At 37.0% G+C, this 22664-nt stretch overlaps 1 protein-coding gene across 3 annotated transcripts in view; it reads left to right on the top strand.

Annotated features, from left to right (window-relative positions):
* DENND1B (DENN domain containing 1B) overlaps window positions 1-22664 on the top strand; it is a 265632-nt gene that overhangs the window by 76255 nt on the left and 166713 nt on the right. For all 3 annotated transcript variants that reach the window (XM_029227517.1, XM_029227515.1, XM_029227516.1), the window contains exon 3: window positions 1002-1045. In XM_029227517.1, coding sequence (XP_029083350.1) covers window positions 1002-1045 — 44 coding nt within the window. The remainder of the gene's footprint in view (window positions 1-1001; window positions 1046-22664) is intronic.

Raw genomic sequence — 22664 nt, forward strand, 5'->3', positions numbered from 1 at the left:
TGTGTGTGTGTGTGTGTGTGTGTGTGTGTGTGTGTGTGTGTGTGTGTGTACACATACATACCACATCTTCTTCATTCATCTGTCAGTGGACACTTAGGTTGCTTCCATATCTTGGTAATTGTAAATAATGCTGCTGTGAACATTGGGGTTCATGTATCTTTTCGAATTAGTGTTTACATTTTTTTTCAGATATATATCCAGGAGTGGAATTGCTGGATCATATGGTAGTTCTTCTACTTTTAGTTTTTTGAGGAACCTCCATACTGTTTTCCACAGTGGCTGCACCAATTTACACTCCCATCAATAGTGTAGGAGGGCTCCCTTTTCTCCGCATCCTTGCCAACATTTGCTATTTGTGTTCTTTTTGATGATAGCCATTCTGACAGGTGTGAGGTGATATCTCACTGTGGTTTTAGTTTGCATTTCTCTGATGATAATGATGTTGAGCATCTTTTCATGGGCCTGTTCACCATATGCATGTCCTCTTTGGAAAAATGTCTTTTAGGATTTTAAATGGAAATTTAAGATGTATTTTAGTCTAGTTTCTGAGGGCTGTAATATAATTGATTACATATTTACCACATTTATATTTTTCTTTTCAAATTAAAACCAGTATATTAAGTGGAGTTAAATCTGAAAATTTATATTTCAGAATCTTAAAATCTAAGGTATATAAGTAAAACATGAGTTGCTAAAAGAAATAATATATATTTTTTTCTTAACTAGTCAAAGACACGTTCCTTTCCCTAAGCAGTTATCAGAAATAATATTTTTAATAATCTGACCAAGTTATTCGTTTTATTATTCCTGTTCCAAAGGTCATTAAAACCCTTAAACTATCAAAATATTTAATTTTGAACCTCATCAACTGTAAATATTTAAAGAAAAAATTTAAAATTATTAGAAAAAGTAGCTTTGACACTTTTAAGAGTATTTGAACAAGACTGTTGCTATAAATGTGTTATTTTCTCTGTTTAATGCTCTGTGTCAATTATTTACAGATCCAGAGGTATTGTGGAAGTTCCCAGAGGACTTTGCAGACCAGGTTGGAACCACATAATTTTTCAAAAGCATTTAAAATTGGAGAATTAATGATTATTACTACTGTTACTACTACTACTATGACTACTACATATGAATTGATTTAAGTATTTTCTCTCGATCAACTCTGAGAATAAAAAGCCATGTGTGCAGAATACATGGAAAATGTTTTGAAGTTACCAGGTAGATGCGTGATGAAGAGGCCCTTTCGTGAAGCTATTAGGAAGTGAATGTTTACAGTTTCAGGATGTTTTTATACTCTTTTATTGTGTCTGTGGAATATATATTTGGAAACAAACATTTCCCCATCAGAAAACTTGATGATGTGGTACTTGGAGGGATACCCTTCTGTAAGTAAGACAGTAAGAAGTAGTAACTGCTATAACTAAGAGGTCAGTTCTACCCTTGTTACAGTAATGTTCGAATCATTAACATATATAAGTTGAATTGACATTATTTTCTTATTTTAAAATAATTCTTATCTATGGCTTTTGTTTTCTTAAAATGGGAGACTTGGAAATGAATTTACTGCATTTGTATTTTAATTATAATATTCTCTAGTTCCTTAAGTATTTTGTATAGCCAAACTATGAATTATTTTGACATAATGTATGTAAATTTTAAAAATCTTTATAATTTTTATTATGGATTTATCATTTTGAAGTGAATTATATGGTTAACCGTACAAATTTAGATTTTTATATAAACAAGTACTACTGGAAATCTGATGAGCAGGTTCCTTTTTTTGTCTACAAAGAAATGGGGTAAAACAATCTTGTCACTTAAAATTATAACACTACAAGCTTAACCATAAGTTAAGTTCACAGGTATGATTCTCATAATTTACCAAAATAAAAGCTGATAAAAGTATTCATTTTAAAGCAGTTCATTCAGAGATATACAGATACATGTGATTTTGATGTGGAAGAATAATTTTCTACATGTGAAAATCAGTATAGAAGATTAGGAAATGTCATTGAAAAAGTGAGTTAAATGAGCATGTTAAATACTAATTAGATCTAGTGCAGTCCTTGACTGTTCTTTCACATAAAAAGAGAGCATGTACTCTTAATTTGTTTTTAGCCCCTTGGAGAAAGAATAGATTTATAAGTATCTTAAGTATATAAAATAAGTCCCCACAGTGAAGACATGATTTGTACATATGAGGCTTAATTGGGTTTGTTTCCCAGTAATGGGAAGTTAGGTTAGACACTTGTTGACTAATGTTACTGTTTTGAAATATCAATACTATTCCTCTCTTGGTCTTTCTGGTTCTCTCTGGTCTAACCTCCTGTCCAGATTCATTTTTCTTTTCTTTTCTAACTTCTACCTCTTAAACTGCCCCTGAGAATTCCTAGGGTATCTGAAGGCTCCTAACTTTGGGTTCACGTAAGGGTGATAGTGTACTTGTCGAGTTCAGCTACAGTAAATTTTTCAGTGAGACCAGCTATTGCTGTTCCTCTTTGTGACAGATAAACTGGTTCTAGGAATGTTTTAGCTGTTGCTTTGTCTCCCAGATTTCTGAGGTCAGTGGAACATTAATAAGCCCTCACATACTAAGTAAAACATAAAAGCATTTGACCATGTAATGGTGATGAGCATTTGTAACCCCCAGGATTCCAGGGCATAGCGGTTCTTACAGACTTTTTGAAGGTTAGAGCTGAAAGGAGCTTTAGATACCATTTTGTCTTACTACTTCAGTTTATATTTAAAGAAACAAAACTTCATATAGGAATCCAGCCAAGGGCCTTGAAGAATGGTTTTTCTATATGCTTTTTGGTGAATATTGTGCATACTACAGATGACACAAGTACTCTGTGTGTATTTCTCATCCTTCTTATCTTTTACTGCTTTCCTATACTAATTGTCTACTTCTTCCTAAACAGCCTTTTCACTGGATCTGAGACTGCTTCAGTAAGAATAATTCTTAATCTCTCCTTATTTAGCTCTTAACATGTACTAGGCACTATGCTAGGTGCTTATGTGCACAACTGATTTTATCTTCAAATTCTCCCAGTACTGCTAGGAGATAGTATCAGCCCTGAAACTGAGACTTAAGTAAGAAACTTGCCTGATAACACACTGCTTAGAAGAGGCAGAGCTAGCTGAGACTTGAGGGCAAGTTGGTCTAACTCAGAAGCATGTGTTGTTAGCAAGGAAGCTGTATTATTCCTTCTGCTTGGAATGCTGACCCAAACCCTACTCACTTATTTTAGTTCTTTTAGAAAAAGTTTATTAGAAGTTTTCCCCCCAGTATCTTTATAATTTGAAAGCAGTGTGTTGTTTAATCCAAAGAAATGATACCAATCTGTTTAGTCCTTTAGTTGTACCACATACAGCTCTTGGTCCATCATAGGCATTGGCTTATTATATACTTCTTTGCATGTGTTTTCCTTCTTTTGGCAATAGAACCACCAATGGGACAACCCATATCACATTTCAGGAGTTGTAATTAATTTTTGTGGTGGTTTTTTGTACCGTGGAGAATTTTGTTTAGGAGAGTAGGAGATGAAACTATAAACATAAACTGGGCTGGGTCTTGGCAACAATGAAAGGCCTTGCTGAAGAGTTGGTCCTTCAAATGAACTTAAGGAGAGTGTGATATAACAAGATAAGTCTGTTAGGAATATTGATTTGGAAGAGATTTCAGTATGGATTGGTTGTGGGAGAAACTGGAGGCAAGGAAGTGAGTTGGCTTTGCAGTAGTGCCGCTGAGGAGCAGGAAGGATCTGAAAGAGTTGGTTACATTAGGAATGAAGTAGAGGATGAGTGTGTTAACCTGAAACAAATAGACTGCCATTCGGGATCAGCAGAGAATTGCAGCTCGGGGTCTGCAACCATGGCGAGCCAGGTGCAAGTTCCTGCGTGACGAGGGAAGGAGAACCTTTTATCCAGGAGACAGGAAGTCAGAAGAGCTGTGTAAACAAAGAGGCCGTGGCTTTTCATTGGCTGAGTCCTTGCAGGAAAGAACAGTATTTCTTCTTCCTGTTGGGTTCCACCATGGTCACAGGGTGTGAGAGCTCCCCCTTCTGGTCACCCCAGTCTATTTAATTCAGGTTTTTGTTTATTAATTTTTTACAAGTGTAAAGGGGGAAAGAGAGACTGCGTGCAAAGGTGTTTTGGGGAGCATGGGGTGGAGAAGAATAGTGAAGAGAGAATGAGTTTCTTTTTGGCACTTTGAGAAATCTTGAATTATCTTCCATGCAAGTGATGGGAGGGGACTTTGGAGATTTAGGAAAAATGGAGGGTTTGCAACCTTCGGAAATAGAAAGGTGTGAATGAATTTGAGGATTTACAGACCGATTTAGTTGATGTCAGATTTATGTTTTGCAAATACATTGAGAGCTGTGGCAGAGAAGATTAATGCAGAACAAATCTTCCCATCCATGCTGCTGATAATTGCAACATCTCCTATTACCTTTGTGAGTTCACCACTTTTGTATAAAATGAGTAATTTTGTTTCTTTTTGCTGCTGTCAAGCTAAGCTCTCCATTGTTCTTATATTCCTGTTGCTCACATTTACACTTAGTAGCTTGACGCTGTTTTTCACAATACTTGACTTTTCCCGGGTACTTTCTGCTTGTTATTTCATGGTTCACTTTTCTATAGGTGTGCTGCTTTCATGAACCATCGGCCTCTTAGGGCCACGGCTAGTCTGTATTTCTTGAGCGAGAGGAGTCAGGCTTTGGGAGCAAACTATACCTTTAGAAAGTGGTCAGAACTAAAATCTTATAAATGCTGGGGGCAGCTTTGCGTTTGAATCACGGCTCTGTATTTACAGATTGCATGAAGTGTTGCTTTCGGCAGGGGTTTTCTCTCTCTTAGTTCCTCACCTGCAAAATAGGGCTGACGTTGCTACTCTGACAAAAGTTAGGGTAGGAATGACGTCTACGAAGCATAGTGAGTGCCTGGCACATAGAAAGCACTCCATAAATGGGAGCCGATAGTTCTGTTGTTACATTGTAATGCCACGAACGTTTATTAACTTATGATGAGGAATAGATAAAACTGTTTTATTTAGAGTATTGTTTTTATAGTTTGATAACAAGTTTGAGAATTTCACTGTTTTATAGATCTCCAGAAAGATGTATAATTTTATAGTGTCAGGGAAGAAGAAATTTTCCTCTACCCTTCTAAGTCCTTCTGGCTGGCTTAAGAATTACATTGACATGAAACAGATTAACAGGAGAAGAATCAAACAAAAATTTAATAACTTGTACACATGGGAGAGACCCAGGAAGACTAGTAAGCGGCCAGAATGGCTGAAACCCTCCCCTTAAATACCATCTTCAGCTAAAGACAAAAGAGGATTTTGGAGGTCATGGTTTGGGACCTCAAAGGGGAGGAGAGCAATTCACATGGAGAGGGAGAAGCAAATGTTTGGTAAACACGTGTTTGCTGGGTCTGGCAGGGACAAGGGGGCACAGAGTGGACTCTGATCTCTCTAGTCTAGTTCCCCCACCACACCTGGCCCATATTCTTTGCAGGTATCTCTGGTGATGGCTCTATTCTGGGAACAGGCCCTCTCTCTAAATTCTTTTAGGCAGTTACCGGGGAAGGAATAAGAAAAACTTCCCGAGTCTTGGTTTCTTAACAATAATCAGCCTGAATAAATCTTCTGCCAGAGAGACACTTTGTGGTGACAAATATTGCTCCCCGATGGTAGCATGACAGACATCTTCAGGATGGCTCCCAGCAGAAGTCATAGGACCATGGAGCCATCCTCTGCTAGTAATGGCCAACACACAGAAATCATTAGGTCCATCTGCTTGGTTTCTAGATAGGAAAAATAAGATGATGAGGCACTGACCCCAGGTCATATTTCTTGTTTACCTTTAACTATTCACTCTTGCAGTATTTTTCCCGCTTTCACACAAACTGCAGGCCTTTCATGATTCTGGGCCATTTCTTATGTCTCAGATGCCGTTTTGCATTTCTCTGATGTGCTTCCTTTGTAATACAACTTAGATGCTTTACCTGCTGTGATATATTGAAGCATTCCTCTTTTTGTGTTCCGTAGGCATTTTTTGTGTTTGGGGGTTTACTGCGTTACCTGACGTGGAGGAGTTGTTCTTGTGCATCTTATTTCAGGGGATGCTCCGACTTAAGCTTCTTTCTCAAGCCATGGACTTTTATATATTTATTTTTGACTTCTGTGTCCCCCACTCAGCTGCTGTACTCAATCTGTCATCAAATCTTATTGCTCGTGCCTCTTTTATGTCTTGTAAATCTGTCCATTTCTCTTTACTTCTAGGGTCCTTTCCTTAATTCACATCCTCCTAACTCTCCTTTTCACCTCTATTTTTGTTCCTATTTAATGTATTCTCCACAGTGTAGCTAGAATGATCTGTAAGACAAATGATCTCACTAAAGGGCAAATACTGCTACTGACATCACTACTGTCACTGGTTCCTTACTGCGTGCTAGGCAGTTTTCTAACTACTTTACCTGTAGTAGCCCAATTAATCCTTATAGTACCCTTATAAGCCTAAGGGGCTACTGTAATTCCCATTTTACAGATGAAGAAACAGAACTGCAGAGTACTTAATTGATATAGCAGGAGTCACACAGCAATAAGTAGCAGAGCCATTATTCCAAGCCAGTGTGACCCCAGAGCCTGCTGTACTAAATGCTTATTGAACTCAGTTCTCCCCACTGACACCTTCAAGATAAACTCCAGCCTTCTTACCATGATCAAGCCCCTTGTTCAAGGCCTTTGTTTATATCTTTAGCCTCATATTTCTGTCTCCCTTTCCCGTTGTCTAATACAAAAGTGGTCTGCATTTCATAGCGAACAACAGTTTCCCTTATGTACTCACCATCCATTTACATTCTCCCTTTGAACATGGGAGTGCTTCAGCCTGAAATGGTAGTCTCCTCCTTGCTCTCCCCTTTGCTTGTCTTTCTGGTCTCAGCTCGGAGGTCATATCTTCTGAGAAGCCCTTTGTTTGTCATGGGTCTGGATTGGATGTACTTCATTGGAGTTCCCTCAGCATTTTATGTTTCCCATGTTATGGCACTGAGATCTGTCATCTCTTTACTTTCTATTTACCCCATTAGACCAACGATCTCTGAGACTAGTATTAAAGAATAATTTTTAAAAGAAAATAAAATCGTGACTCCTACACAAATAGAAGATTTTATTTTGTAGAAGTGTTTTATTTTTTTAACTCGTTAACTGGCAAGGGCATCAGTAAAATGCGATAACCTATTCAAAGGAGAGTTCAAAGTATCACGATTATATAGGTAAATCAGGAATATTGTAATATGTTTTCAGTGACTTTTTTACATGGGGGGGTGAGGGAGGAGGGGGCATCAGCTTTCCCTCCATCGGACGTGTCTGTGGACAAATATCATTTGCGATGCTGTCATTTATCTACAACTTACAGGATTATAGAATAGCTTAGACAGTGAAAAATGCAGGGCCCTGAAAAGAGGGTGTCAGACGATGGCTTGTTTTTCATTGAAGACAGCCAGTAACCTTTGGTCCATTTCAAGTTTTACAATTTTTCCCTGCAGTCTTCCTCTTTATCCGGCAAGCATAATAATATCAAACAAAGATTATTCTAGATAACAAGTCCCATTAGGTTTGGCCTGATTATTTACATAGGCAGGACAGGAGTGTTAATTTAGCCTATAAGCCTCCATGAATTTACATATCCAGGGCCATGCAGTGTAGAACAATTACTGTATCTACAAAATCAACTTCTTTCTGGAAGTTTTTCTAAGGAATTTCAGATTAGACTTTTAAAAGCGTCTGTTTCTAGATAATCCCAAAGCTAGGAAACCAAGTCCAAGAAAATATCTTTCCCAGATTTTATGTGTACTATCTGTAATATTCGTAAATCCCTCTCAAGCTTAACAAATTTGCTAAGGTTCCTGGGCCGTGAGGAAGGGACCTTCTTTAACACTGTCAGGCAGGCATTAGGCCAGGTTTCCTGGGAGGGCTTTGTAGGCTCCCTAAGTATAGTTAACCTTTATTCCTTCCAAGTGCCTTGACATGGCTGATTAAACAAGCATGTTTCTCAAAAAGGACACTTTAAGTAAGGCCTTGGTTGTTAGTCAGTTTTTCCACTTATATCCTGGTAAGGTGAATGACAGATTTTTATTAAACTTATGCAAATAATAATATTGCAATGAAAAGTAAAGGGACTTAGTGAGAGTTTCTGAATTCTGGGAGGGAAGGAATCAGTGAGAACTAGATGTAATTTAAAAATTATATTTCAGTTTACAGGAGCAGGGTTTACAGAATTATTGTGGGTTACAGACAGCTTAGGAAGAGAGGAAAGGGCTTCCTTATATGTCCAGAAAATAGAGCATTAAAACAGCATCAATATTTCAGACAATAAAATTTCCATTAGTTTATCCAACACAATGCAGTAAATTATTGTTCTGCTGGATCTTGGCTTAGCAGTTTCATGAAACTTTCTGCTTCTTGACTAAAAGAGTCTTGGAAATCCTGACTCAGTCCAGTGGAATGGCCTGAACGTTGTCTCAGTGATGTCAGTTCAGAGACCTGTACCCAAGCGTCTGTTCTTTGAAGTGTCAGGAGTTTGAAGTACCTGATACAACCCCTTTCCACAAAGCTCTGAGGCTGACCTTCTTTGTTGAAAACAAACTGTGGCCTCTAGCTTATGGCAGTCCTCAGGGTATCAGAAACAAAAGTAAACTGTCTGTAGATGACAGAAACTTAATGGATATGGTTAATTTATTAATGATTATTTTCAAGTGTGAAATGTCTACTGAGGGTTCATAATAAAAATAAAATATGGAAAAGGAAATTTGTTTCCGTTGTATGAAAAATGAAGGTAATAAAGCCATTCAAAAAAAGTTTTAGACAAAACGTGTGTAAGACCAACAAGTAAGCCTGTTTTCGAAGGAGCCAGTTCAGGTTATGCCTGATTTATGAAAATGGGTGAACAAAATTTATAGAGGAAATATCTTGAGATATAACATACAATAATCCTGAGGCATAATATAGCAAGAGTATACCCAGAATATCAAGTGAAGAGATTCATTGTATCTGGAGTAGGGCCTAGACGAATATATTTTTGTAAAACTTCAAGGGTAAGTCTAAGGTGCATATCCAGTTCGGAACCACTGGCTTAGAAGATATAAAGAATTTAAAATAAAGAACTAATGTTGCGACCAAGTGGAATTTTAAATAATAACTGAAATTATAACTGGCAATATTATACTATTGTTGCCTAATATTATCAGGCAAAGCACTGTCAGTAGTCTGATAGTATAGGAAAATCCAGCAGAACTATTTCGTGAGAGTTTGACTCTTGTTTTCCTGGAGAGTAAAACATATTCTGGAGACCAGGGGCATTGGCATGTCTCTGGAAACGTCCCATAAAGCATGTGATTTCTGAAATATTCATATTCATAAAATTTACATGTACAAATTTAACCTAGGGCATGTACAAATATAACCTGGGTATACCTCTTCTGATTTGCCAGCTTTTTGTGTAATAATAATAATAGTTATATCAGACAACTCTCATGATAATAATATATCAAACAAACCAAATTACTTCTAGCATCTCATTTTATAAGGCAAGAGTATACATTCCTGTGATTTTCAGGGAATCTCTAGGAAATCTCCAAGATAGTTTTAGTTATAAAACATATCCTGAAAGTTTTAAATTTTTTTTCTGCATTCAGAATCTGAGTTTGGGAAGGCAAAATTTAAAAAGTTGTTAGAAGATTTGGCTGTTTGATTAAGATGGGGTCCATAGGTGCCTAAGAAGCAACACTTGATTATCTGTTTAATCAAAGTGACAGGGCTTCCCTGGTGGTGCAGTGGTTGAGAGTCCGCCTGCCAATGCAGGGGACACGGGTTCGTGCCCCGGTCCAGGAGGATCCCACATGCCGCGGAGCGGCTGGGCCCGTGAGCCATGGCCGCTGAGCCTGCGCGTCCAGAACCTGTGCTCCGCAATGGGAGAGGCCGCAACAGTGAGAGGCCTGCGTACTGCAAAAAAAAAAAATCACAGTGACAATAAAATATTTAAAAGTAAATATAGACGGTAACACAATTGAATAGCTCTTTCATAAATGAGGAACTTTTGTACCTCCCCACTCTGCCCAAATAATAGAAGACATAGTAAAGTCAGTATCAAGGACAGAGAATTATTCTGTTAAGACACAGAGTTCTGGCTATCTCAGAGGTACACACATATCTCAGAGATCTGCAAGGTCAGACTAATTTCATTATCATCACCATCATAATTGTGTCATTTGTGTTAACATGTAGTGCATCCATGATTGCTATCTTCAAATGAATTCATGTATCTTTTAAAAATTTATCAGTTTTAATTTCTAATACACTACATTTCAATAGTTATTACATAAACACTAGCTCTTCACCATCCTCAGCAAGTCCCAAGAATATAGAGGTAAAAAACAAAAAAAGCCCAAGAATTGCTGTTTTAGGATAAAACTATTCTTTGAAAAAACAAAACAAAACACACAGTTGTATTTATCTGATACTGTTGTTCCTAGTGTAGTCTTAACCACTCATATTAATCATAACTTTTAACCTAAATAACTAACTTCTGTTGCACAGAAAAAGAAAAAAACAAAAAACACTTGGGGGACAGATAACTGAGCACCTTGTGTCCTGCACAAGCATTTTACAAGACTCCCAGACATGGTACCCATCATACCACTTTCTAACACCACACACCTCCCGATTAGATCTCTGTATAGTGGCCAAAATGAACAAGTTTATTAAAATGAGCCAAAAGTGTAGGATTTTCACAGCACACAAAAATAAAAAGTATATAGACTTAAATATGCTTAGTAATCAGTGTTTTTAGTATTCTATCTTAGAAATTATCTAGGTTCATAATACATTATGTATAATGTATCATATAATGTATAATACAATGAGTATACATTGACTAACTCAATATCAGTTCAATATTTTGGTTACCTAAAGGTTTTCAGAATTATGTTTTAGCAGATACATTACAAAATATAGTTACTGTTGAAATAAAGCTTACCAGAATAACGATACAGTTTGGTTGAGTAGAAATTTACACCTTTTGTAACCTTAAACAGTATGCCATTTGTTCATCAAACCTGTATACATTTAGGAAAAACAACCCCAAATAGAATGAATGTATGCTTATATTGTACTTAATATTGATACATCAGAGAAGTCCCAGCTATATTTATTAAACTAAATTGATAGAACTAGGTGTTTGCTAAGGATTTTCCTTAATTATGTGAATTTGAATTCACCAAGAATTTTTTTGAAGTCTAGCCTATCTGAAGTATTAGAAGTTCAGTTTCCTTATTTTATAGGACTTTTAGGAATAATCAGTTTATGCTCATTTCTCTCTATAAGCCAATCAGAATAGCGCTCCTTTAATTTAGTTAAAATTTTTGTAAAGGACTTTGTTTTTCAGAGCAGCTTAAGGTTCACAACAAAATTGAGAGGAAGGTACAGTGATTTCCCATTTACCCTGCCCCACGTTTGCATAGCCTCCTGCATTATCAGCATCATTTACCAGATGGTGCGCTCTTGACCAAGGATGAACCTACACTGATACATAATGACCCAAAGTCCGTAGTTTGCCTTAGGGTTCACTCTTGCCATTGTACAGTCTGTGGGTTTAGACAAATGTATAATGACATGTATCCATCACTATAATATCATATGGGTATTTTCACCGCCCTAAAAATGCTCTGTGCTCCGCCTAGTTATTCCTCCCTGCCGTCCCCAGCCCTAGCAACCACTTATCTTTTTACTGTCTCCATAGTTTTGCCTTTTCCAGAATATCATACAGAGAAACCATACAGTATGTAGCCTTTTCAGATTGGCTTCTTTCACTTAGTAATATGCATTTAAGCTTCCTTAAAGTTCCTCCACGTCTTCTTATGGCTTCGTAGCTTATTTCTTTTTAGTGCTGACAAATATTCCATTGTCGTAAGTACCACAGTTTATCCATGTTCCTACTGAAGCACATCTTGATTGCATCCAAGTTTTGGCAATTATGAATAAAGCTGCTATAAACATCCATGTGCAGGAGTTTAATTTGTGAGACTTTATAATCTAGTTTATTGATACTCTCTGGAGATAGAGCACCATTTCACACCAACTCAGTAAGAACAAAGGCCTTTCTGAATTATAGACATAGAGACTCACAGACACCAACAATTTTGATCATATTTTTAGGTATACTTTACATAGTGAACAGATAATATAGATAGGTAGGAAGCTGAAAGATACATTGTTAAAAGCAATGCTATATTTTACAAGGCCTTTTTAGTTACGTTTTTGGTTGTTACTTTTATGATATCAGAGGTGAAAATTTTGCCAAATATTGAACAAGTTTACTTAACCTAGGCAATTAGCGTGTGCCTAAAGCTGCCTTAAAAATACTCATGGAATACTTTCTTTTTTTTTTGCAAGGTACTGGTCTGGCAACATAAGGCTGTAAACAGAAAGACGTGTGGTCCTTGCCTTCCAGGAGTCTTATTATTGGGGAGGAAGATTGATTTGGGAATCAGAAGTGAACTAATATTCTGTTTCTACTTCTAACTTGAATGTACGACTTCAAGGAAATCATTTTTACTCTCTGAGGTTCAATTTTCTCCTCTGTAAATGGGGGACACAAGTTGCTTATTGTTTTTACAATACTTGGTTCTACGTATAATTCCAACAGAAGGCCGGGTGTAATATGTGCCATGAAAGTTACTCACAATGCAGTGTAGACGTTCTGGGAAGGAAGACCTCACACATTTAAACAGGCTAAGAGGGAAGTAGTAAGTTTAGACTAATTGTGCTGGTGATGGCAGTATTTAGTGTATTTTGGTAGTTTCTAGGATTAAAAGGCTTGGGGAGGGAAGACCATGTTTATATAGAATAGCAAGAAGCCACTTTAAAAAGGAGATTGAAGACAGAAGCTAGAACTAATTTCTGTAGCAAGAAGTGACAGAGATGGCAAGATGACAAATACTACCTGAACACACACCGTGCATTATTTTTTTCTAATACTAGATAAATAAAGATAAATATAAGAAGTTGTCAGCTCAGAAGGACCTCGTAGTCCAGTAGGGGAGACAAAATTATTCATAATATACTGTCTGTTCTGTAATACTAACGGACAGGTTGTAACGGTGGTTCCCACAAGATTGCCTCACAGCTGCAAGCGGAGGGTTTAGCTTTGGACGGCAGTGGTGAGGTGTGCCTCCCTCCTTAAGATAAGCAGAAAGAAGGAAGACTGATGGCAGGGGCTTATTGATAAAAGACAGTATTCTGGGAGGACTCAGTTTCAGGGTTGTTGAAAGTACCTCTGTTCCTTAAATCGTCTTGATTGTCATTCTTATGCTGGCGTGACTTGAGAGAAAGGGGTAATGGGATGTGAGAGGAAAGTTTATCCTGGATATTCCGCCTTGGTCCTACTACATTACTGTCTCTTGCTTCCCCAAGAATTGTTGTCAGTTGGTACATGCAGAACAAGGGCAGTGCAGTTGGTGTACTTGAAGGGTGTGAATCTTCATTCATTACTTCTGGGACTGAGAGTTATCAGAGGCCAGCAGTAGAGAAAGTGGTTTACAGGTCTCTAAGCGGGCGTTGGAACGATATTTGGGAAGAGAACGTAGTTGTGGCATTGGGTGCATGTTTACAGGTCTCTAAGCGGGCACTCGAAGGATATTTGGGAAGAGAGTGTAGTTGTGGCATTGGGTGCATGTTTACAGATCTCTAAGTGGGTGTTCAAAGGATATTTGGGAAGAGAATGTAGTTGTGGCATTGGGTGCATGTTTACAGGTATCTAAGCGGGCGTTCAAAGGATATTTGGGAAGAGAATGTAGTTGTGGCATTGGGTGCATGTTTACAGGTATCTAAGCGGGCACTCGAAGGATATTTGGGAAGAGAATGTAGTTGTGGCATTGGGTGCATGTTTTACTTGCATTCTGATATCCACGTGGCGATGCTGGTGTTTGGCAGGTGTGCGTGGAAGGGGATCTTTCAGCCTTGTTCCTGGACCACTGAGTGTATTCTTGGAGTTGGTCCTCTTTTAGGGTAAGAGTGGAGGATACTGTCATATATATAGTTAGGGTAACTGATTGTGACACCCTATTGTATTAGAAGCGCAGAATGATGAAATTATTTTGTGATTTGGAATTGATGTGGAATGATAGCTAAAGACATTAGAATTTTATTTCTTGCATTAAATAAAATACTTTTTTTTTTTTTGGATAGTATAAATTGGAGTTTGAATTCTGTCAGTTATATGCTTGGCTCCATCAAACTACAGGGTAGGCATTCAGCAAATGAGAGGGCGTGGTCAGATTCCCTTCATGCCCTGCCCTGGCTTTTCCTAGATCCTGTTTCTTTTTTTGGTGGCATTTCTGTTTTTACTGCCCATTTTTCTTCTTCTCCTTTTTTTTTTTTTTTTTTTTTTTGTGGTCGAGTTCTACTTATTCTTAGACCTTAGCTTGAAAATTAATCCTTCTTTGAAGGTTTTCCTGACCTCCCAGGCAACCTGTCTGTACTTCAGTGTAGCCTCTTGCATTTACCTCTATATTTTACAGTTTTATTTTCATTCTTTCTTTTTTCAAATGTCTCTATCTCCCCTACTCTGTATGTATTTCTTATTTTTCAGTCACCACATCTAGCACAGTGGCTCATACATAATAAGGTCTGAATAAATGTATTTTGAATTACTAGTTGAATAGATGAAAGGAAGTTGAGTAAACTCATTATAGATTATTTTAACCTTCTTGGAAAAATAGGAGCAAGATAACCTTCTAAGCAGAATAGATATGAGGGTGTGGAATATTAAATTTTGAAAGATTTCAGACTGGTGTTATGACACATATAATAGGGATTCATCACACTGTGAATGAAAAGATGCGGCTCAGTGGAGGGGTCAGGCAACATGAAGGTTTAGTAGGTCCACCACTGTTCGTTCATGACGAGCACCTGCCTGTGTGTACCTTCTCTCTTTCTCACATTTCTGTTGAAGGTTAAAAAAAATTAAAAATCAATATATATTGACACACTAGTATGGCTCTCATGCTAGATAACTAAAAAACACCCTTGGTAATGCATTGAGCAACGTTCACATATTACATAATTATTTTAAATTACAATAATAAAAATTCCATTAATTAAGCGAATCTTGGTAGAAACTAATTAAGAAAACTTGGTGGAATTCAACAGTTTGAATTACAGTTCTGAGCGAATAGTAGTAAGAAACTATGTAATATACAGTAATAAAAGAACATTTTAAATCTTACCCCTCAGCTGTATCTTTGTAGGTCTTTTGTAATTGTAGGTAACTTGCTAGTTAGCTGATTCCAAAACAAATATACTTGTCAGCACTGTATACAGTTTTCATGTTCAGCAGTATCTGGTAGTTGGTCTGCATGGTTTAGGAAGAATGCCTGTTCTTTATTTAAAAAAATGTTTTACACATCCATCATTTCCAAAATGTATTTCTTTTAATAATTTTAAAGGGATTTGATCGCAATAAATAGTCTTTCATGATTTGAAATTGCGGTAGATTGATAGCTGGACATTTTATAATTATGCTTCTTGCATCAAGCATAAAATCTAAATTATTTGGGAATAATTTATTAAATCTGAATACTTTCAAAATAAATATTTAAACAATTACAGATACTTTTAAAAACTGGATTTCTTTCTTTGCTTGTTTGGATTTGATTCTGTCATTTTATACTACCAGTTGATTATATCGGGCACAGAAAAAAATTTTAATTGCATTCTATACCAACTATTGTTTTTCCAAATGGAAAGAACAAATTGTCTTGAACCAGTTTTTTATGTGTGATGGTTCATTTTTATTTTACTACCACTATGAATATTTCCATTATATATGAACATGTATTTTTGATTTCTTAATTTTTAATGAAATTAAATCTTATAAAGAGAGATGATGGCTAATTTAAGAGAATTATAATCATATCAAGACTGTATACTTTGTTTCGTATTCCATTTTATCAGTGATTTATCTTAACAACCCTAAAATATAAATTATTTCTTATAATTTGCTTTGTAGATACACATAGTGTTATCTGTTTTGCACATTCCTGTGTCAAAAAAAGAAGAATCATAATAAAACATAAGTGGCAAGCATGTGGGAAAGTGCTTAAAATTAAGTCCAAGATCATCACCATAATTATATCTTTCTATCTTTCTTCATGTAGGCAAGTTTTGTTTCCTTTGTAAATGCAGTGCTAGAAAGCTCAAGGCAAAATGTGATCATGTTCTTATTTTACCTGCATGCTTGTCTTATATTTTCTACTGTTAAAATTTAAAAGTTTTATTGCAAACAGTGAAACTAATTTGGAAAAACATAGTGAGAAATTTTGCTTTAGAGCTGAGGTATTTATTGGAATACAGAACTGTGTAATCTAGCAAACTCCTATTGAAAAGAATATTTTTGCATACATTTTAGATAATAAAATTTGAAATCTCCTGAAAAAAATGACCTTATTTTTCTGCTGAAGGGTGAACAGGTTTTACTTTAATGAGCTCTTAGAGGTGAGGGGTTTTATACTTATTTTTATAGCAGTGAAATTATTATATTCTAACTATGCAAATAATTTAGACCAATCCTGGAAGGTCTGGCATTACTCAACAACCTATAGAAATTAAGTAATAATAGATGATGCAGATTGATAAAGATAAATGTGGTTTCACAAGAACTTACTTTGTATTGAGCATTAAACATTTGATAAAAGTCACTTTGGAATTTAGTTCTATAACGGGTTCTGAATCTTTGAGACAAAGCATTAGGAAATAATTTTTTTCAAGATGATGTAGCATAGGCTGATGAATCAGAAGCCATTCTCCTGAAATCAGGAGAAAAAAAGTTAAATTTAATATAGTGGCATGAAAGTCTCTCTACCAGTTCAAAATATTACATTTCACATTTTTCTTTATTTTTAGCTTAAAAAGAAGTTAAAATTAATTAACTATGAAACAAAGGATGGAAGCAAAAGTAGCATGTTTTCAGATATTACTTGGTGGAGAAATTAAAATCTTTCAAATTGACATAAAGTCAATATTAATTTACATGGAGTATGTTACTTTGAAATAATCTTAATCATTATAACTGTATAGTGCTTTAAAAAATGCCTTTCAGGCAAATTTCTTTTTTAGGAATAGGTATAAGTTGAGTGAAACTTGTGGGTTATAAGAATCAGTAGCTAACCATAAATTGCGACCGTACCTTTTCATTTTGCTATTTCCATTTTCTCTCCCCTCTCAGTACATTATTAATAGATAAGCCCTATTAAAGTAATATTGCCAGGTTGTTTACTAGTGTTTAAAATTTAAGCCTGAAATACAGTTAGGGAGAATAAGTAGATATGAAAGCAATTCACAATTAAAATTTTGAAATTTAAAAAATATCCTCTGTTAGCTGAAAATGTTGAACTTGTTCAACATATGGTACCAGCTAGCCTCATCCCCACCCGTTCTTTTGTTATCTTGTTATTGTTATAAGGCTTAATGACAGTTGTAAGCCATAGTTCTGGATATGGGGGTTAGTCCACCCTGGGGAGAAGAGGAGGAAACAGCAGTGTGGATTATGGAAATATGGATTGATCTAAAAAGAGACCCCTTGTAAAAAGAATGGGACTCAAAGGAAAGCTAGGAAAAACTGAAGAAAAGATGATGGAATATGATGTGAAAATGATCATTTGAAATCTTTCCTTTCATTCCCAGCTGCTGTGTTTTGGAGAAACGGAATGCATTTGTATGTTAAGGGAGATGCCAGATGAATAGTATTATTTATTAGATATATTTTCATTTTGAGTGAGATAAATTATGTGCATTTTAATAGACTTTGCATATGTTAGACTTTTTAAATCTTAAAGACATAATGTTAGGTATGATATTTCATAGAAATATTTCAAGTAGTGTACAACGTTTGATTAATGTTTGGCCTTTAAATAGACCTAATTTCAAAAATTAACTTCATGGTTGTTATATATTAAGTATTTTAACTAAATGTGATGGTGAATATTATATTTAAAATATGAATTTTTTGTTACTTTTATAACTTAGCTATTCAAATATATAGTTACACGTTTATTCATATGTGTTTTTCTAGACAAGTGATAACATTGCGGCTTGTCTTGGTAAGCTAGTACTAAGAGATAACACATCTTTATCCTTAGCCTCTTTGATCAGAAGCGACAACAATGCAGTCTAGTGGTCATTTTTGCGAATGCAGACACAGGGTCCATGTGGTTTTAACTAGTTTGTGATGTGTTTGTATACAGTGAAAGAAAGACTGTTGCCTGATTCTGAAGTTTGGGAAAAGTTAGATTGGCAAAGAGTTAGCTTAAAAGCATAGAAATAAGGCGTTTGGGAGGAGATTTTGAGGGAGGATGTTTCCAGTTTTGGACGTGCCAGGTAAGCTGGTAGGGATGTCTCCTAAGTAGTAGGACGCCTCTGGCTGGACGCCGCTGGCTGGGGTTCAGGAGAGGAGTATGATGTGGCTTCACACAGCTGTTGAGTAGCTGAACTGGGTCCTGACCCTCACCTTCTGGCTGGGGAATCCAGGCTTTACTCATGCTGTGTAGCAGTGAGACTAGATTCCCCATGGAGAGGTGAGGGCTGCAGATGGAACCCTGGGAACACCAATGGAGAAGGCACCATGAAATAGCCTGGGGGGCAAGGAGGAGAGCTGGATGAAGTGGGCACAGACGTCTGGGGAGGGTGTTTGGGAGCAGAAGCCTTGGCTTCCTCGGTCAAGGGGTCAGCCTTTGATCCCACATGTCTCATCCCTGGTAGGCGTGGAATAAACATGTGTTAAATGAATAAAGTGTTACACATTGCAGAAGTCAAACATGATAAAGACTGGAAAAACGGCTATTAAACCTAAAAACTAGCGATCACTGATGACTCTAAGCTGAGAAGACTCACCAGCAAGCAGTGATAGACTTACATCGTTCTTGCAGGAAAATCTTCAGTGAGAGGAAGAACTATTTTAGTCTACTTTTTAGCTGACCAAAGGTTGCCTCTACTTTATAGAATTTACCTTAGTCTGCTTTTACAAGTAAGTCACTCCTGGTTTTTATATATACTCCTTATATTCCATATATTCCAATACAGTAATATATTGTAAAGAATAAATAGAAGGTATTAGATCATTTATTCAAGAGAACTACCAATCCTTAACTGAGAAAATTTATCAAATAACTCGCTCTGTGTGTGTGTGTGTGTGTGTGTGTGTGTGTGTGTGTGTAGTTTCTGGTTTATTGAGTAAAATAAAGAGACTCTTTATTGTAAAGACAAGAGACTCAGCACATTGTGTGTTCTCTTTAAGGTCATTTATGCCGAAGTGGACTAGACTAGGAATGATCAAAACTCATTGCTATTTGGTGAGGCTTGTTTGGTGGCTTTCTCTGTGTGAAAAGAACCAGTGTTCACAGTTGAATTTCTCATAGAAAGAGTTCTGCATTACAAGAACTAAGACCAAGATTGGCACCTTTTCTTAAAAACCTCAGCAAGAGGCCAAAGATTACATCAGCAGGGAGTGTGAACTAAATTTTTATTCCAAGAGGTAGATGTTCTATAATGGGTGGAGTAGAATAAGTTTGCAAAATAATAGCTCACAATATTTCTATTTAGAATCTCAAGAAGCAAATCATGCAAAAAACAAAAAGACCACCTGTAACTTCAAATTTAATTGTAATTTGACATATTAAAAATTATGGGCATGTACGTTTTTTATAAGGAAAAATCTTGTATAAATTAAGATGACTTAAAAATACAAAAAAAGAAACAGAGTTCCTAGATTCTTGATTTTTAGTCCTGCTTGCTAGCTATATTTGAATAAGGTTTTATATTAATTACTAAGTACTTAGTTCCTGCTTTAAATTGAAGGGGTAAAAATGTCTCGCAGACTTCATGAATAGAATGGCTAACGGCATCAGTGACCCGGGGTGTTTACCATCTGAGCTGCAGTTTTCCGTGTCCTCACCTGCCGCCACGTAGAGGCAGCTTTGGCCTGATCTGCAGGTTCCTACTCTTGAGCCTAAGATAATTATCAGTGCATGCTCTCTCCACCCTCAGCCCCTCTGTTGCTATTAACCTTGTTTAACCTCATCCTGCCTGTGTTACTTGAGCATTATCTACTTGTTCTGGTATGATCCTTGTTTTGATAAGTACAGATGATTTTGTTTCAGTTTTTAAATAATAGGCTTCAGGGCTTCCCTGGTGGCGCAGTGGTTGAGAGTCCTCCTGCCAATGCAGGGGACACGGGTTCGTGCCCCGGTCCGGGAGGATCCCGCATGCCACGGAGCGGCTCATGGGCCCGTGAGCCATGGCCGCTGAGCCTGCGCGTCCGGAGCCTGTGCTCCGCAACAGGAGAGGCCGCAACAGTGAGAGGCCTGTGTACTGCAAAAAATATATATATATAATAATAATAGGCTTCAAATTTAATTCCTTGGTCTTTTGTTCCTCTGTGAGAAAGAATCTACTTAAGTCCTTATAAGTCTTACTTGAAAGAAAGCAGATGTATGCTTATACTGTAAATCTAATATTTTCAGTGGTAATAAATAAGCGTAGACATAAGTAGCGTTGCTTTTTTGCCTCAGGACTTAATTTCAAGGGCATAGAACAACCCAGAGCAGGTAAGACTCACATTTGTGATGACATATTATCCCATCTCTTCTCCCGCGATTTCCTCACATCTCGGCCCCCTTTATTTTTCCATACGCCAAGCTGAACTTTGGTTCGGAGGTATTAATTGTATACCCTTAATTCTTGATATGTATGGACAATATCTACCATATAGAGACCAAGCAGGCCTCAGATTCAGGCATCTGCTGATTATATATTGGACCCTACATGAAAACAAAGTGAAAAAAAGGCATGGCATGGGGAATAATGGTTAGAAGCTTCAGCCTGCGAGTTCAAATCCCAACTCTAACATTTGTTAGCTGTGTGACTTTGGGCAAGTTACTTAGTCTCTTTCACCTCTTTTTTTCCCTCCACATAGAAAAGGGAATAAAACATGGGTTGTTGTAAGGGTTAAATGAGATAAACGTGTAAGTGCTTAGGTCAGAACCTGGCACAGAGTAAGCAATTATTTTATCATATCTTTATTTGGGAAGATAATCAGAAAGAAAGCATGCAGACTCTTAAATCACATTTCCTTGAACTGTCTACTGAGGTGGGTTGATTCTGCTGGTGCTAAAACAGTGTCATTTCGTATGAAGTCAACAGTTTTTTTGTTTGTTTGTTTGTTTTTGAGAGCATGAGTGATGTTCCAGGCACTGGTTAGGCATTAGGAGAACTCCAGAGTTGAATAAGCCGTCAAAGATTTTGGAGATTCGTTTGTTCTGATTGATCATGTCAGTTATAACAACTAGGACTTTCTGGGTCACTACTAACTTCATTGATCTCTGGTTACTGACTGATGACATACTGTGATTATAATACCAGAAGTGGTTGAGTACTCTATAACGTATATCTTGATACAAATCACTAGAAAAATAAAGACAGGATTATGAGAAAATACAGTGATTTCATAATTTGGGAACATTATAATAAAGTTGCTTGTTGAGGCGACTATAAAAATATGAAGAATAATAGTAACTGTCCATAACAGCAGACAATAAAAGAGTCCTATCTCTTATCACTTCCGTATCTTTTAATCGGTGCCGTTCCCTTTCTTTGTCACTGTCTAGGCCAGATTCTCTCTCTGGAGCACCAGACGTTTTATCCAGCTACCTCCTGGGCGTCTCCATTTTTACTCTTGTTTATATGTCAGTTTTGTACCTTCTCTGCATTCCTGCTGCACTGTCTCACCTCAGGTCACCACTCCTCACCTCGACGATTGCAAAAGCCTTCTATCTGATTTTCCAGCCTTCAGTCTTGTCCTTTTAAAACCCATTCTACAAACTGTAGTCAGAGTGATCTTTCTAAAATTCAAGTCCAGTCATGTCCCTCCCTTGCTTTAAACCTTTCAAAGCTTCCCTGTTTCTCTTAGGTTGGGTGACCATGATTTATTGTCCAAACTGAGATACTTACTTATTACTTTTTCACTGATAATTTGTATATGGTGCAATGCAGATCTCAAGTGTACAGTAAAATGAGTTTTGACAGATGCCTATGCCTGTGTAACCCACATTCCTTTAAAGATACAGACTATCTCTGTCACTCCAGAAAGTTCCCTCTTGCTGCTTCCTGGTTACTTCCTGTGCCTGCTAACCCACTCCCACAGCCCCAGGGTACCACTGTTCTGATTTCTGTTATGATAAATTGTAACTTGGACACTTTTGAAAGTAAAAGGGGTTGCTGCTGATAACTGCGCTGAGAAGATGCATGTAAAGGGTTCTGGGCAAACCAGGAGGGGTGGTTTCCCTACTCTTTGCATCAAGTCAGAACTTCTTAATTGGCCTAAAGCCCTTTTGATAGAATCAGTCGCCTGCTTATTTCTCAAGCCACATTCTCTTATCATCCCCCTAGACTTTGTATGTGTTCTTTCTCGTCTCCAGACCTTTCTGGACCTTTCTGCAATATTCTTTCCTGTGATGGGAAAACCACCCTTAACTCCCCTCTACCTCCCTCCTGTTGTACAATAGTTGGGCCAACTTCTTGTTCTCTCTGTATTTCTCTGTTT

This window comes from Monodon monoceros, unplaced genomic scaffold (assembly GCF_005190385.1).
Source record: "Monodon monoceros isolate NGI ecotype Baffin Bay Population unplaced genomic scaffold, NGI_Narwhal_1 Super_Scaffold_18, whole genome shotgun sequence".
NCBI classification, from domain to species: domain Eukaryota; kingdom Metazoa; phylum Chordata; class Mammalia; order Artiodactyla; family Monodontidae; genus Monodon; species Monodon monoceros.